A 17,680-nucleotide genomic window follows, 5' to 3' on the forward strand; every position below is an offset into this window, starting at 1 on the left:
TCAAACGACATACCTGCACAAGCACCATAGTGCAAATCCCAAGCCACAGTAAGGGTCAAGGCAGATGGCAATCTGACGTGAAGGGTACAACTCACACTGTAGCTTTATAGAGCGACATAAGGCACTTGTAGCTGCATGTGACATCTGTAAGAGGAAAACAGGCACTCTCAGGGACTTTTTTAAAAAAAGGGTATCACATGTAATAACTGACAGAAATGTTTCTTGTAGAAGACGTGGCAACACATAGCGGTTTGGGGTTTTTTTAAGCACCTTTAAAACAGGAAAGGGATACGAGCCCAAAATTTCACATGTACTTTTCTTGCTAGTGGCAAGTGATATCTGTCATGACATCGAATGATGCCAAATAACATCTGACATCTCTATGATAAATCGCAAGAGAAAACATTCATGAACCTTATAACAAACACTCTCCATTTAGTCCCCTTGGTGATTCCTAACATAGAGGCAGTAAGACTGAATGCTTCCAAAAAGTGCATCAAGAAATTCTGATGTCATGCAAATTTAAAAATAAGCTTTCTGAACACTAAGATGGTCCACTTACATATTTGGATTTCTTCTCTGGCAGAAGGAATGAATATGGAATATGCCTATATATAAGGAAACAAAGTGTAATAATCTCTCTCTTGTTACTCTACCTTTACTCCTGCTAATATACCAGTAGTAGACACACTGAAGTCCAAGTATGCCAACATATCTGGAGATGTAGGTCTGAAAATACTAGCCAGCTTCTTCTTAGGCATATCATCTATTTAAAATAAATAAAAAGAGTACCATATTATTATTTTGGAAAAAGAGCACAGGACAAAAATGTATCTTTACAGCATTAACACCAGATGCTTTCTATAGTTCCTGGACAGCTACTTCGATGCAATGCAAGATATATCCATTCAATTAGGCAGTTATGGTATAACTAAATAAATAAATCAAACACTTCAAAGTATTTACATTTTGGCTAGTGGGCAAACTTTCTGTACCTGTATCCAAAATAGTGGGCCATGTTTTAATATCTACAGCTGTTGCAGCTTCCTTGGACTTCAGCAGTTTCATTATCGCTTGCGTGGTCAGTATACATGCAGACTTACTGACCTGTAAAAGACACAGCATTGAAAACATTTATAAAACTAGTGAATGAATGCTCAAGTGATTTCATATCTGTCCAGATGAGATAACCAGTAAGCTGAATAGATGAAGAAAAACATTGGAAACAAAGCAAAATAAATCACAGCAATAGAAAGAATATTTTAAACAAGTTTCTGAAAGAAGCATTTATTGACTCAGCCACAGCACACTGATTTTTTTTTCCTAGCTTATTTTACATTGACTGCGGCAAAGCAATTTATCAGGCTGCATCCATCATCCTACACCCACCAAAAGCATTAGGAGAGGAATGTCTTGTACATACCTCTACAATCATTTTGACAGTGGGCAGAGTAGTAGCAAGATTCTGTGGATGAGGTGGGCGAACGGTGATAGGTATACAGCCGGCATATAAGCAGCCATAGAAAGTTGCTATCAAGTCTACTCCTGTAAAGGGTGTTTGTGAAATAAAGAATTATCAGAACAAAAGGCCAAACTCTTTCACCAAAATCAAACTACATGCTGATTTATTTTGTTAAGATGTAAGGATCTGTCACAAAGGTCTCTTCAAATCAACAGGCTGTTCTTGACCATGCCCAATTCTATAAGGTTAAAATATTTTGCATATGAGAGTTAGTAAAAATTATTCAAACCCTTCAAACTTTAAATTTGTAGAGATATATTTTCATGGACAGGTAGTAGAAAATAACAAAAATAAAAAACCAAGGTATTGTAGGTTATGAAGGTGATGACTCAGATTATTTCAAAAAGCATACATTTGTTTTGCACAATTATCACTATGAAATATGCAGTCATCCTACTTTTATGAGGTAATACTTTTTTTCTGAGGTACTCTTGTAAAAACACACTAGTAATGCAAGTCCGGGGTCCAGATTTCACTTCTAGAGACAGCCATTCAGGAAAGAAAGGCTGTTCATACACTGACATCCCTCATCTAGCTTTCAATGAATACATATGCAGTTTTATTCCATTCTCTGAGGCTGAAAATTGAGACTCTTTCATGTGGTTTAAATCAAACTACTCCTGCATAACTGCCCAGACATCTGGAGCAATTAGATGAAATGTTTGGTAAATGTAGTTTGCCACTTAGGAGAAGCAACTTAATAATAAAGTGACATAAAGGAAGTCTCTTCCTTGAAATACTAAGTCACTGTCATACACCTGTCTGACTTTGATTTTTGCTGTCTGTATAGCCTTACCTGGAGGATAAACCAGGGCCACGTGGTCACCAACATTCAGTCGTCCTTTCTCTATCAGTGCGACTGCCACTCTCTCTGCTCTCTTGTGCAACTGTATGCATGATGCAGTGCTAGCTACAGTGCCCTGCACAAAAAAAAAGCAACATCAGAAAACTTTATTCAGTTTCAAACTGTCCTCTACCAAGTACATGCTGCAGACACAATATTTCATTGTCCTTATTTTAACGATACAGCAAACTTTTAAAGAGTCTGTGTCGCTGCTTTGGAAACCATGCTGCTGGAGAATGCTAGAGAATTTTATATGTATTATTTTGAACATCAGACATTGAAGCAGCTTCTAAATGTATTTGGTACCACAAAAAGAGTTATCTCACAAATATTTGAAATTTCACAGTCCAAGGGAGAAAACACAGTAGTAGCAGTAGCATAACTGTTTTAGCAGCAAGTGAAGCACTGCATCAGCTTTACCCTACCACATACAGCCAAACCTCTAGATGCTTTTGCAATCAGCAGTCTTAAAAGTGCAAAGGGAACTCTGCTGACGTCTTTGGTATAGATACTCTTTTAAAGGGTCAGAGAGGCAACCTGAGCTGTGGCTGGTGTGCAGTCACTTCTGCTTCAGTGCATCTACTGAAAGTGTCTTTCCCACAACTATGCATCTGGAAAGTCCTCACATGGAAGCAGCTGTATCTTTGCATTGCTTAGGCAGTCGCAAAGCTATGGGGATTCCAAAAAGCTTAGTCCAGTTTTTGATGTGAAGACAGAAAACATCCTTTTGCTATCCAGCGTAGGAAGCAATGCCTTAGCCTCAAGCCTGTGAGGTTGGGATGTATCTGGTTTTCCAAGACTACAATCCCATTCAAGAAAAACTGGTCGGACAACCACCTCAGAGGAAAACTAACAGCCAGAGACTGAATGAAGCCTCCCACTACACAGATAAGGATTATCACAGCAAATGTCTGCTATACAAGTATTCAGTTTCAAGTCTAAGACTGCCACATGTAATCCTCACCCCAAGTGCACAGCTGTCTGATCCAAGGCCTAGTTTGATGCAGGATGCCACTGGCACTCTGCTCAGTTTTACTAAGGAAACTGTTGTTAAAGCCTGGGAGCTAAAGTCATGCAAAATAAGAACAGGAAATACTGTGTATTGTTGATACAGGAACTGTAGCAGCTCAAGGACTTGGGAGAAAAATATTGACATGAAAAGGTGTAAAACAAAAGGGTTTCTCATGGAGACCTGTGAACACACTAATGTTTAGCATGGTTGCTTATTAGTCTCCAGCTATTTAAGACGTGTTCACCAAGAGATAATTTCTTTCTGCCTTCCTTTTTGCAGTTTTGTGTTTCCTTTTTGCAGTCTCCTTGTGAAGGGTAAAAGTTGCCTGAACAAAGTGACCCAGAAAGGGGCTTCTTCATACTAGAAGACTTCCATCAAAAGCCTCTTTGCTCTGAGAGAAGAATAAACCATTTCTGTGGCTCTTAACAATAACCATATTGAAGCAGTTTCTTCTACGGAAGTAGAGTCTCATGAGAAAAGGCAGAACTTTGACACACATCCTAAACCATTTTGCCTGTGTGAATGAGACCCCCAAAGGCAAATCCTTCACTTCCCAAGGACTGCTGCTGCACCTTCTGAAAGCACATTCCCTATCTCAAATGTCTGCGGTACAGCACAGCACAGCACAGCACAAGGTAGACCCAATTTGTCACTGGGCTGTTATTATCACTGCAAGGGTAGATACTGAGTACAGGCTCAAGCAAAAATTGACCAGCTTTGCCTCCTGGAAAGAAAGAAGGGGAATAAAAAAAGTTCCAGAAGAGCAGTAAGAGAGTAAAATATTTGAGTTTTCTGAAATATGCACAGCAGTAGTGCTCCTCAAGCCCAGGGAGGCTGAAATACTGAGGAACATACAAAAGTGCAAGTTTTCTCACATCCCTTTATGAAGAGTTGGATGCACAGGGCATGTGAATGCTCCAAAACTACTGACAGTCACATGCAGAGTAGAGTGGCTATGAGCAAAAATGATGTATTTACTGACAAACATGACTGTTGCCTTGTAGTATGTCATAAGGGCTCAGACAGCCCTTGAATAATGTAAGTATATAGACCCTATAAGTATCTAGGGCCTGTACTCCAAAACTGAACCATTTACTTGTTCATGTTTGAGTGACTGTTAAATGCTATCCTTTCTGGGGGCAGAGCCTAGCCAAGGACAAGCCATCAGTGTCTCCTGAAGGGTGTGCAGTGCTCCTGGAAAATATATTACTCCAAGCTCTTACAAGGGTTCTCTACTTGGGTTTTAGATCTTTTAATTAAAAAAATCCTCCAGCTCTGACTTCCACTTACTCTTGTGCTCAGGGATAAAGACAGAATCGTGGCTCCCATTAATATGACAAAAGTTGTGTTCCAGCAGGAAATGCAATTACTGCAATGTTTTAAGCTAGGCAGAATGCATACTGAAATTCCAGACGTGGAATAACAGATGTGGAATAAAATTCCAGATGTAGAAAAATTATGCTGCTTGCTAACTAGCAATTTTTGCCTGCTTCATCAAAATAACCCGAAGCATTTTTGGAAAAGACTTCTAGCTGGAATTTTCTTAGAATCCAAACAATCTTTTACTGATTGCAAGCTCCAAGTATGACCTAAAGTGCATCTCACCTTGGAATTCAACAAAAGGAAGAGGGGATGATCTGGAGTTGTCTGAGCTCGCCACTGAAGAACATCTGCTAAATACAGGAACTGAAACAGAAAAAAAGGAGACACTCAGATTCACTTGAAATGCACCATGCTTAGCTTCAGCAGAACACCATAACTGGTCTTCCCTCATTTTGAATAAGCCAATTCAAAATATTTAATAATATCAGGACATCAGTGTTACCTTTCTTGCCTGGTCATTATCCTCCAACTGGGTAACATCTCTCCCTGAGGCTTGTGCAATTCTCTTTCCAGCAACAAGGTTTCCTACTATCATTGAAGCAGGACCAACATCTGCATTTTGAAAAACAGGAAAATAATATAAGGAACATGTAATAATCTATAATTCAGCCTGTAGATTACTATAAATGCCATATGTAACATAGATCTGAAAAGATGAAAAGCTAAAACCAAGGATCGTATTGCACAGAAAAAGAGAAAAAATGATAGTATGGTACACTAGAAGTCAAAATCAGTTTATTACTGATTCAGCAAATTGAGGTCTGTCTGTACTTCAGTTTTACTACATGAGTTACAGCATGTCTGAGTACCAGCCTTTGCAAGGTGGCGAGTACACGAACAATTTATAACGTAGCTACAGAAGCATGAAATTGGTATGTGCTGTACATCCTTGCATTTACCTGGGACTTGAGGCAGATCATAATGCCTTCACTGAGCTCTGGGCTGCTCTGACAACACCACTAGCTCTGCCAAGTTACGCAGCTTAAAGCCATCCCATGTGCATAGCACTGAGCTGTCACATTGCTTCTGGATCATACTCCATTCATACCCTCAGCGACAGACATATGGAACTAAGGAACATGTCTGGTTTACTAACCTGGCTGTTTCTGTCGAGGCTTAGGCAGGTTAGTAACACAAGTATGTGGACACATCAAGACATTACAAGGGTGCAGAGCACCCTCTAAAAAGCGCTGCTTAGTTTCGGAAATGTGAATTCCTCCGAGTGGAGCCTTTGGCAAAGTGTTGGCTGGCACCAAGGCAAGACAGTAGACGCCCACTTGGTGAATGCTATCAATTGCCTTGATAGAAAGAAAAAAAATACATTCGATGTTATCACCTGGGATGTAGCTAGAGCAAGAATTTGAATTCAAGTCAGTTAATAACATTAAAATTTTTACTTGCACCACAATTTGCAAATAAAGGGTCCAATTCTGCACTCACTGAACTCATAGAAGTTGTGCCATGACTTCAATGGGAGCAGGAGCAGACCCAGGACTTTGGTTGTGCACTCTATCAAGGGGATGCCACCTGCACATTAGGGATTAGGAAAGTCTCTTAAAAGTGGGCAAAAAGTGCAGAGATTTTAAAAAGCCAAAATTATACCACAGCAAATTTAGCATGTATGGCACAATCACAAAAGCGCAGTAGAACATAAAACCACAAAAATAGGGAGGAAAACATCTTGCTGCCTAAAACTTAAGTGTCTATTTTAGCTATGACACTTCTAAAAAGAGAAAGAAAAATATTGTCTCCCATGAAAAACAGCCTTTCTATTACCAGATATTCCCTCCAAAAAGATTACAAAGCTGAAATTAGACAGAAGTCATAATTACACAACTACCTTACTCTTAAGAGGAATATTCCCATGAGTCGTTCTCTCTAGCCTTCCCTTCAGTAGTGCTTTCACCAGAGTCTTCTTCCATAATTGCTCTCTCACTTTTTACTTCCTTAGAACCGACTGATTAATTCCAAAATCCTCAAATGCAAATCTACCAGAATTTCCCTCCCTCCTGCCCCCCCCCCCCCCCCCCCGGGAAACACAATAAAGTAATCAAGGGAAAAAGTTTTTAATGCTTACTGTTGGAGATCTAGGATAAGGATGTTAAGTGACATAAAAAGATTTCAGGGTCTGTTTTGCTACTTGGCACGAAGTAGACCCTTTAACATTTTCAGACTTAACTCTCCTAGCCAGTATGAAATCAGCAGAGATATGTCGAATTAAAACAAACAAAAACTATCATCCTTAGGACTTTAAGAATGCTAGTAGTAGGAAGTTAAAAAACATTCTGAAAGAAAGTCTTACTTTTTACAAAATTCTGTGAACTATCAACCCTGAAATGCATTCCAAAGTCAGCTTATTACAACTCTCTGTAGTTACACTGATAGGGTTTTTCTTATGGAAAAAAGATGCTCTAATATTGTCATTTCATACATCAGCCTTATTCACCTGGAAAGAGAGAAAGGACAGACTGACTACCTGTAGAACCCTGCTCATCCACTGAAAACTATCCTCCTCTGACGCATCAGGGCGCTGCTCTGCCACAAGCACTATTCGATCATCATGCAAAACGGTCACAGAAAACACTGCTATCCTAAAACGCAAAGGACAGAAGAATGATAGGATGCAACATATGATGAACATAGCATGGTTTATTATAATGTGGAAATGACTGCAACCTTTAATGGTACTGTTTCAACACACACAAACACTATTCATGCCAGATCATCACAAAATCACAGACAAATTTAGAAGAAATGTAGGTTCATTATTATAATTTATTTCTATTGGGGGTCAAGTGAATTTGCAGTCACCAATGTAGCACGTGTTTGACACAGGCAGGTTCCATACGTGCAGGGATTATGCAAACCTTGCCTATATAACTCCATCATGCACGTTAAACTTGTTGCACCTACATACAATGTCCCTTCTGAAAGACAACTATGCCAAATTGCAGACCAGCATGTCTATCAATGCTTGCACTGAAAAATACTTACTCCTATTTGTGAATTAAATTAGTTTTAGGCTTGCATCTTCTAGGATAAAATATTAATAATGCCTCAACCAGGTATGTGCCATTATTTTTATCATATGTGAATTGCGCAAGTGATGCAAAAATGAGGAAAGCTCCACTTTCATAGAATAATAGAATGGTTTGGGTTGGAAGGAACCTTTAAAGGCCATCTAGTACAACCCGCCCTACAATAAGCAGGGACACCTTCAGCTAGATCAGGTTGCTCAGAGCCCTGTCCAACCTGACCTTGAATGTTTCCAGGGATGAGGCATCTACCACCTCTCTCAGCAACCTGTTCCCATGTTTCAGTAGCCTCACCGTAAAAAATTTCTTATGTCTAGTCTGAATCTACCCTGTTTTAGTTTAATACCATTACACCTTGTCCTATCGCTACAGGCCCTATTAAAAACTCTGTCCCCATCTTTCTTATATGTCCCTTTAGATTAGTGAAAGGCCACAAAGTCTCCCTGGAGACTTCTCCAGGCTAAACAACCCCAACTCTCTCAGCCTTTCTTCATACGAGAGGTGTTCCATCCCTCTGATCGTTTTTGTGGCCCTCCTCTGGACCTGCTCCAGCAGGTCCATGTTTTTCCTGTGCTGAGGACCTCAGAGCTGGACGCAGTACTGCAGGTGGGGGGGTCTCACCAGAGCAGAGTAGAGGGGCAGAATTACTTCCCTCAACCTGCTGGCCACGCTGCTTCAGATGCAGCCCAGGATATGGTTGGCTTTCTAGGCTGCAAGTGCACATTGCTGGCTCATGTCCACCTTTTCATCCACCAGTACCCCCAAGTCCTTCTCTGCAGGGCTGCTCTCAATCCCTTCATCCCCAGCCTGTAGTGATACCAGGGGTTGCCCCGACCCAGGTGCAGGACCTTGCACTTGCCTTGTTGAACCTCGTGAGGTTCACATGGGCCCATGTCTAGAGCTTGTCTAGGTCCCTCTGAATTGCATCCTGTACCTCAGGCATGTCAACCACACCAGTTTGGTGTCATCTGCAAATTTGCTGTGGGTGCACTCAATCCCACTATGTCATTGATGATGATATTAAACAGTACTGGTCCCAACAGGCACCCTTGAGGGATGCCACTCATCACTGCTCTCCATCTGGACATTGAGCCATTGACGACCGAAGAGCAATAAGGCTGGTGATACAACACATACTATCTGAGGTCTTCCAGCAGCGTCAACGCTCCTAGTTTGCTCTTTAGAATGTGCTGCAAAGTTCTTCCCTAGGCCACTCTGCATGAAAGGCTCAGGTGGACAAAGGGGAGTTGTGTTTTACATTTAGCATACAAGCTTCATTTGACTGTCTTAAGAGAAGCTTTGAAAGAAGTTTTAAACAGACGCTTAAAGATCTATGTAAAAGTAATTTTAAATCTATTATGCATGAAGCAGGGTCTCAACATTCATCTTCCAAGTTAGCAGGGACAGCCAAGTTTTTACCTGGCATATCACAACCTACTGCCACTTTTCCTACAAAATACACATGTAAAAATTCACATGCAGAGGTCCTCTATTACTTGTTGATCTTTTGCAGTTGGAAAAAGGAGCAACAAGGTCCAATCAGCAGTGGTGAAGTTTTTAATATACTCACCTTCCCCGATAGACAAACTTCATGGGTTCAACTGCCAACGCGGTGGCTACCACATCATCTGCATTGTGTCTGCGGCCACTAACTGTCATTAGGCCATCCAATTTTCCTACCACAAACACCAAATAGTCCTGAAAAGAAGACAGGAATAGAAATAGACGGGAAAAACCTCCAGAGTCCTGGCGATACATGCCTGACTAAAGCCAACAATATTCTCAAGATCTGTATGAGCTCACTACCCTGACACAGAATTCTGCTGAATTTGGGGGCATCACTTAAGAGTTGGGAGTCAGGACAAAGCAGGGCCCCAGATGGCTCATTCACACTTACAGGACCCACAAAGCCAAGCAATCCTGTTCTTGTAAAGGGTTGGTCTGAAACAGGCACGCCGGCTGCCGTCACTGGAATGGCCTGAAAAAACATGTAAGTATTCAGACACTCAGAGTACTGATAAGAAAAGCTAAGTTAAAATGCTTTCTGCCTCTGTTTCACTGTCGCTCTATGCTCAGTTGAAAAACTACCCAATGACAACAGTTACTATCATGTCAAGTACGAACAACAGTTTTTTGAATGATGAAGAACACACCAATTCTTAACTCTGTGATAGCGTTCTTTCTTATCTTTTTCTCAGCTACTTGGCTTTCATAACAAGAGTTCACACTGCTTTTTAAAACAGGTTTTATAGTATGCACTCATATAGCACTTAAACAGAAAGTCTTTCTGTTGCTACTATTAACATCCCTGATGAGATACGTACCCAGGCACATCACTTCAATTGCGACAAACGCTACCCTATCAGAACTTTGAGAAAGTTAAGTTTGCTGCAATTACGGGACTGCCTAGAATGGAGAACCAGAGCAAAAGCATTAAGCTCATCAGCAAGTTCCTCTCATCTGCTCCGGTAGTTTCCTTGCCTTTCCCCCACCCCCCAACTCTTCCCTTACATTAGGTTTCTTGCTGGCTCTCTCACTAGCTCAGGACAGTGCTGAAAGCTAAGCTGTTTCAAGTGTTGAGGCTTGGCAAGCTGACAGAAAGAGCTTTTTCTGAAAGAAAGAGCTTTTTCTGAAAGAGAAGACTATGGTCAGGATTTCTTTCATCTCTCTGGTAGAACTCCATACTTCAGCCGAGTCTTCAAACTGCTGCCCAGTGTAACACTACTATATGTGCGACTCCCAGAGGACTCTCTTGCCAGAAAAGGGAAAACATGAAACTGGGGCACCATTGTGAGGAAAAATCTGGGCAGAAAGATTGCTCTTGCTTTACTTTGACAAACTACAAGGCTTATGACTCTTATGCTATCAACCTTACTATCTCTTCTTCCATATACTTAGGAACATAATTTCATATATCCAATAGCAAACTAGTGTTCTAAGCATTACAGTAAATCAATGCTAAAGTTCATTTTGAAAAGCACATACTGTTTGCAATACACAAAGGAAGCTTTTCTAAATAATTTATTATATCTTAACCAATGCGTTTTGATTATATGAAGAAACCTGCGAATATCAGACCAGATTCTAACTCTACATCCCAAGCTGTGCACCAATAAACTTGAAATGTCTTCAGGTAACTTTACAGAAGACTGCTGTGTTAATACAGAACTAAGATGTATTTAAATGCTAACATAGGCACAACACTGGACAGCAGAATATAGACGCAGCTGATTGACTGCTGATGGTAGTTTGTATTTTTGGTTATAAGAGACAGAATTTTGAGTTCTGACACAGAATGAAGCAAAGTGTATTTGGCCATGGCTTTTTATAACAAAATAAAAAAGGGAGTTTAAGGAATGTGTAAGTTTATTTGCAAGAAGAAATACTAGAAATGTAACGATGAAACTTTATATTACAAGGAGAAATACAAACCTCAAACACATTCTTGGTGATTCCGAGGAGGCCAAAATATGCCATCCCAGTTGCACCTGAATTCACACATATTTCTCCAACCTCATCAGCTTTACACAGATAAGGAGTCCCATCCACCTTCACAACACACACATTTGCTAAAGGGAGAGGAAGAACACAGAATCACAGCATTGGTATGCTTCAGTAGCTGACACTGAAGTTGCTTTGCCACTGACAGGCAGATAAAGATTTATCAGCTACAGCAAAACCACAACATGCAAGAGAGCTCTATCTTTTTGACAGCCTGTGTAATGTGTTCTCCAAGATTAAAGATGCAAGATTGCAAATGCAATTTTTTTTCTTACAGTGCTTCACAGCCTACACATCAGTTGCAACTGAACCCCAAACCGTGGCAATTGCTTTTCAACATGAAGGCAGATGGTTTGATCGAGTACAAACTTATATGAGAATAAAGATGAAAAATAAGAAGATACCAATTATAGACATACCATTATTCCTTTTACTTATTGCACATTTCGACATTCATAGTATCATCCCTTAAGTTATGTGAGAAACACATTAAAAATGGAGAGAAAACAAGCCTATTTTATTCTCACTGTGAGGTCAATGATTTTTCTGCGTTATGCCTCATGTTCTTTTAAAGCAGGCCAGTCTGCCGACTATTATTTAGAGACAACACACAACACAGAGTTGTCCCTTACTGAACTTAGTCCTGTGACTACATATTATCTCTTCCTTATCCTCAGTTTGATGACCTTCTTCAACTCATTAAAAGGATTGTATTTCACAAAGGTCCTACCGCTACTATGCTTACCAATTTTCTTCTAAAATCTCAGAAGTCTTCCTACACTGAAATGGCCTTATTTTTAATCAAGGATATACATACTTGCAAACCAAATACTACACTGAGCTTTGCTCTGGCCACTGGTTATATTTTACTCCCGAAGCCACTGTTTTTAAGAGGTTTCTCTGGCTAAGTGGAGCCCTTTCTTAAGCAGTCTGGATTGGTCCTTTCCTAGTCCGAAAGGGAAAGGAAAAAGGATATGGAGGGAGAAAGCACGATGTAGCAAGGAAGTTTAGCTTAGCACTCAAGATTAATAAAGAAATCAAAATGGCTACCTGGGTAAATACAAAATAAACAGAGCCATTGAAAAATAACACAGACTATGCCATAAATTAATGTACTGCCCTTTCCCATTGCATCTGCTTCTGACTCAGATTATCAGAGTACTTTGTTGTCATGCATACTATATTAAAGAAAAGAAAACAACCATGAGACCCCAGAGGTATCAGAAATTTATTTAGTTGGTTTATTTCTGGTTTACTTCTATCAGGATCTTTTAAATATTTTGGCAATGTCAGATGGGAAGCCCAGATAAGGCTTACAACAGTCGTCTCGTCCTCCAGTATGAAGGACTGTATTACTTTTTTCTAATTTAGCCAATCTTAAGTGATACACAGATAGCCCTTACATTTACCGCTGTTCAACTACCATGAAGAGAAATCATGAATGCAAAGTGGCACATTTCCTTGAACACTAATACATGATAAAGCCAGCTCTGCTGCAACCATGGATCAAGAATTCTGCCAGCAGAACAGGTTCATAGGCACATTTTCAAATCTCAGAGAAGTCTTCAGTTCTCAACAACTTAGGTCTGAACAGGAGACACAATAATTCACCCTACCAATAAATCAACCTCTAAATTATCTTGGTTTCATAAAAATTATCTATCAGAACAAGTAGCATTTATTAATAAAATGTTTGGAACTATGCAACGATAACCTTTGGTGACCAAATAAGTATATGCCACTCAAATTCTGGTACAGGTCCAAGTCCAAATTAGAACAACAGTTTCAGTTGCTGAAAATTATACATAGGAACTAGAAGATTAGAATGAAATTATACAGTATGAAATATCAGTTAGTCGTGCAAAAATGCATTTTGCAATTTAGGAGGAGAAACTGGAAAAAAAAGGCCATTTAAAACTTAATTGTAAATCGAAACAGAATAGAAATAGTTTATTACCACAGGAAATTACTTGAGTTAATCTCAGAACTCCATATGTAACGCTTGAGCAATGATGCAGAGAGAAGTGTTAATAACTGGAGAAAGCATAACAATTTGTAGGCATACACAAATACTACAGTCCTCAACGCATTCACAAACATGGAAAAACCAACAGATTAGCTTATAGTTCTCAAATGATGCTCCATCCCTGAAGCCCAAGGACAATCCTATCACCCTGATCCAAGTAAAAAAAAATACTTACCAGTAACCAATGTATGATACAGGTAGTCTACACGTACATTCTAACAGCAGGCATAATTCTGCCCTGCCATGTGATACTGCAAGGTTTTCCTTTTGCAGTATCTGTAGAGCCTGTACTCTTGCTTCTTCTTTTCCTGCTTCATGTGTGACATATAAGAGAGTGCATCTACCACCATTTCAGTCTTTCTCAACAGCATTGCATCTGAAAAAGAATTAGAGAGAAGGGAAAAGCAGATGGGATGGGAATGTACATGTGGACTACACATCACGAAGAATACTGGTTACTGGTAAGAAAGCTTTCTTTCTTCAAATGAGTCCACATGTACATTGTTATAGATGGTGACTCTTGGCAGTTAGCCCTGCCATGAGATTTCTGGCAGAGGATGAGAATCCTACTGTGCAAACAAATGACCGCACTGATGCCCTACCAAAGACTGGATTCAGCTTTGGATGTTTCAAGACCAGCACAGCATGAATGCGAGAAGAATGTCAGAGGCCTGCACAGCAGACGGCTACTACCAAAGGTGCCTGATGAATGTTAGAAAGTGCTCTCTTGTTCCACTGTCACTGTTTCATAGTGGATCCGTATGCAACTGATATCCATTTAGATTCTTACTGTGTGCCAATAGCGAAACTCCAGGATCTTCTTGTAGCAAGCAAGTCTTCCTAAAAGGCCTGGGTCCATGAGAATAAAACCAAGAGGGCCCTCCTTGCACTACAGTCTTTAGTTATAACTTCTGTTCTAGAAGAATGAAGGCTTAGGAAAAATACTAAAAGGCTAGGATAAAATGCGCCTACCACCATTGTGGAAAGTATTTACAGGGTTTCCAGAGAAACCTAGTCTTTGAAGAAAACAGCATATGGGGATGTCCAATGCAAGGAACTGAATCCTTCCCTGCTCTTCTGGGAAGGGCAATAGGCACAAAGCAAGCCAACTTCCTAGATAAGGATGAACAAGAAACTAGACTCTAAAGGTGGTCACACAAGCATCCAAAGCACAACATTCAAATTGGAAGAAAATGTCTCATCAAAGTTGTACACATTGCCACAGATCTCCAAGAGAAGAAGTTCTGCAGTGGCAGGCTGTTGTGCCATCCTGTGATAGACTGAAGTCAACTGGAACACACAGAAGTGATTACTATGATAAATTCTTAGGACAGAGTGGGAATGAGGTACTGCTATCTCACATTCACAATCTAAGGAGAAAGACTGAAAGCTTCACAAAGTTGTTCTGTAACAACTCCTTTCACAAATCAGGTACTGAGATAAAGGAACCAGATGCCTCTGCAGTGAAGATGCATTGTGATAACTACTAGAACCTGGGCAAATGTTTGCTAAGACATGGACAGAGGAAACAATAACATCCAAGACATCCATAGACTGGAGAGAAAGTAAGCATCCTGCCATTTGAGAAATCTGAACCATTCTCCTTGAACTTCTGGGAAAGGTACTGAGTACAGTCACAATCCAGAACTTGAAACTGTATATGCATCAGTTCATCTTGCATAAGCCTAAGATCTAGCACCAACCCAAAGTTTTCTGCTTGAGTATAAGAAAGTAGCTGCTACAGCACTCTTTCCATGAACCAGGCTTTGTATAATTAGGAGCTATAGGAATATAGATCTTCTGGATTAGAGAGGGTTACTCTCTTGTCAAAGAAAGAATTTGAGAATGAACCCTGTAAAAGAATAGAAACATTTAGTCGGGAAGTAGCAGGAAGGCAAACTTAAGTTAATACCCCAAGCATCCATATCCAGGTCCAAGCATAAGGTATAATAAGCTTCCAAGATGACAGATGATGCAGCAATCACATCCCAGTTGATGTGAAAGCTGGAGGCACAAAACAGGCAGAAGAGAGGTTTGGTACTCTCCCTACCATCTTTATCAGTCCAATTTGAAAAAATGAACTGAAGACTTTTATAAGCCAAATACTGCTTCTTAGCAATGTCAGTCCCAAACAGAAACCATGCAATATAGCTCAAGGTGGTCAACAGGTGAGGCAAAACATCATCCCTCCAGGAGCTGCAGAGAAGACTCCAGGGGAATGCGTACTGGGTTCTCTCAAGAATTCCCATGCTATCTTTGATGGGAAGATTTCTTTGTGGATGCTTGCGCCTCCCTGGTGGCTCTTGTGATTGGCATTCATGGCAGATAATTAAAGTGAACAGCCAAGGCAACTGAAGAAAATATGGCATCAAGAGCGGCCTATGGGTTAAACAGCAGTGACATAAGACATGATCCTGGTGCTGAGGGGTCTGTTGAGTAAGATGCCCTAAGCAAGTGGGCTTGGTGTCTCAGAACAAATAGCAAGATCTGAAGAAAAGGAGGGTGAAAGTGAACACTTTATCCATGACCTTTTAACCAGCTGGTTCCTGAATAAAGTATTCCAAGGATCTTCGAGGGTAATGAGATCAAAACCATTTGGCTTGACTGAACAAACTTCAGCGTGACTACTAGTTCTTGGCTAGGAGACTACTGTCACAGCACATTTGACCAAATGAAATTCATGAATGTGAACTCCTATGTCATAAGATGTTTGAAAGACTAGGGCACATAGTCACTTCCAAGACCTCAAATGTATTCATTGGGGATCAGAAGATGGAACAAAGCCTTCAGGGATGGTATCTGACTCAAATTAGGCCTTTGGTGAAAGCACAGCAATCTAAGGAAAGGGAAAAAAATACAAAGCCAAAACCAGATAAAGAGCAAGACTCATCAATCAGCAGAGTAATTCAAAAGGGCAACTAACAGGAAAGGAAATGGTGGTATGTTCTCTCCTGTATGCCAAACACCAAGTGAGAATGGACAGAGCACATCCTCCATAAACACTACATAGGAAAAAGCATAAATCTTACAAAGTAAGGCACAAGTATATCCACTGTTAGAATGTACATGCAGACTCATTTGAAAAGAAGTCTTTAATTGCCTTAAGTCATTAATTTATTTTCATTTGGCACACATCTATAAAAAACTGCTGGCCTTTTTACTTTCTTCCTACTCTGGAAGCTTTTAACAATGTATTTATTTATTTTTAAGAGACAGTCACAGGGAACAAAGTCATTGGATTGTTGTCTAGAAAGAACTCCATCATGTATGTTCTGACTTAAGGAACGTACAGTCAAATTTCTGCTAAAAATACACCTTCAGACCTGGAATTTTTATCATTTGGTCAAATTGAAGCTAATCTGCCCCAGCTACCGATAGCTCAATGCTGATCAGAGTTTTAAGAGTTAATCCATTAAGTTGCCCAACTTCTGCTTAACCCACAGCTAGTTTTGCCACCTAACTACTATAATTTAAAATAGCAATAGCCATCAATTACAAGTCAAATCACTTCAAGGCACTAAATGGGTACACACTGTTCTCTCCTCACACAATCAGACAAGTCACTCAATGTTTCTTACTAATGTAGAAAGTCATGGTAGTGTTGTCAATTGTCTGTCAATAGCATTCTAAACCAGAAGGGTCCATTAGATTTGCCAGACAATGCTCCAAGGCATTTGACAAAGGAGAAGAAGTTTTGTCAAAGATCCCTCTTCTACCCAATTAAGCATTTCACAAGGACAGGGACATGTTTTTCATTAATGACTTACATAGAAGAGGAAGGTGAAATTACTTACCCACAAAAATACAGGTAATTCTTCCAACATCATAAGGCAGACTTGAACCTGCCACTGAGCAAATACACTACAGAAGATTAACCAAGTGGACTTACAGCTGTAATGGTTGCATACAAAGAGTAGCTTAAGGTGCAACACAACTGTAGGCTGCTTTGTGCTTTAGTGTAGTCAAGCACACTCTGCCCAGAGAGCAAGCCTACAGCAAAGCCAGGAGGATCTCCATGTGATAAATTGATCCAAAGAAAGATTTCAATTGATCCTGCATCAAATACCACTTTTTTGAACTCTTTAAAACTGAACCAACATCAAGTTCAACCTCTGTCGGTTCACCAAAGGATCCATGACTACCTGAAGGGCATGCAAACTTGTTCCCTCCATGTTCCTGTGACTAACCCATGATTTAAGTAGATTGGGAGCACAGCTAAATTTCAGTGGGGTTTCAAGGGGACATCAGTAGTGCGAAGAGCTGAACCAGAGAGCAGTAACAGTCAATGCCATCTGTATTCTAGTTGAAGTGGAAGAATAACCATTCTGTTGAGACACAGAAGCCAGTTGCAGCTGGC

The 17,680-nt window shown here is 40.1% G+C and overlaps 1 protein-coding gene across 6 annotated transcripts in view; it reads right to left on the bottom strand.

Annotated features, from left to right (window-relative positions):
• DIP2A (disco interacting protein 2 homolog A) overlaps positions 1-17,680 on the bottom strand; it is a 130,698-nt gene that overhangs the window by 15,216 nt on the left and 97,802 nt on the right. For 3 of the 6 annotated variants that reach the window (XM_075027751.1, XM_075027753.1, XM_075027752.1), the window contains exons 19-30: positions 11,229-11,365; positions 9,694-9,774; positions 9,367-9,494; positions 7,238-7,352; positions 5,858-6,059; positions 5,204-5,313; positions 4,984-5,064; positions 2,319-2,442; positions 1,424-1,545; positions 996-1,107; positions 657-766; positions 14-144 (exon numbers count right to left, since the gene is read on the bottom strand). In XM_075027751.1, the coding sequence (XP_074883852.1) occupies positions 14-144; positions 657-766; positions 996-1,107; positions 1,424-1,545; positions 2,319-2,442; positions 4,984-5,064; positions 5,204-5,313; positions 5,858-6,059; positions 7,238-7,352; positions 9,367-9,494; positions 9,694-9,774; positions 11,229-11,365 (1,453 nt within the window). Of the gene's footprint in view, positions 1-13; positions 145-656; positions 767-995; positions 1,108-1,423; positions 1,546-2,318; positions 2,443-4,983; positions 5,065-5,203; positions 5,314-5,857; positions 6,060-6,134; positions 6,289-7,237; positions 7,353-9,366; positions 9,495-9,693; positions 9,775-11,228; positions 11,366-17,680 lie in introns of those variants that run through there. The other 3 variants (XR_012650391.1, XR_012650392.1, XM_075027754.1) reach the window with 3 other exon arrangements.

Source organism: Buteo buteo, chromosome 5 (assembly GCF_964188355.1).
Source record: "Buteo buteo chromosome 5, bButBut1.hap1.1, whole genome shotgun sequence".
Classification (NCBI taxonomy): Eukaryota; Metazoa; Chordata; class Aves; order Accipitriformes; family Accipitridae; genus Buteo; species Buteo buteo.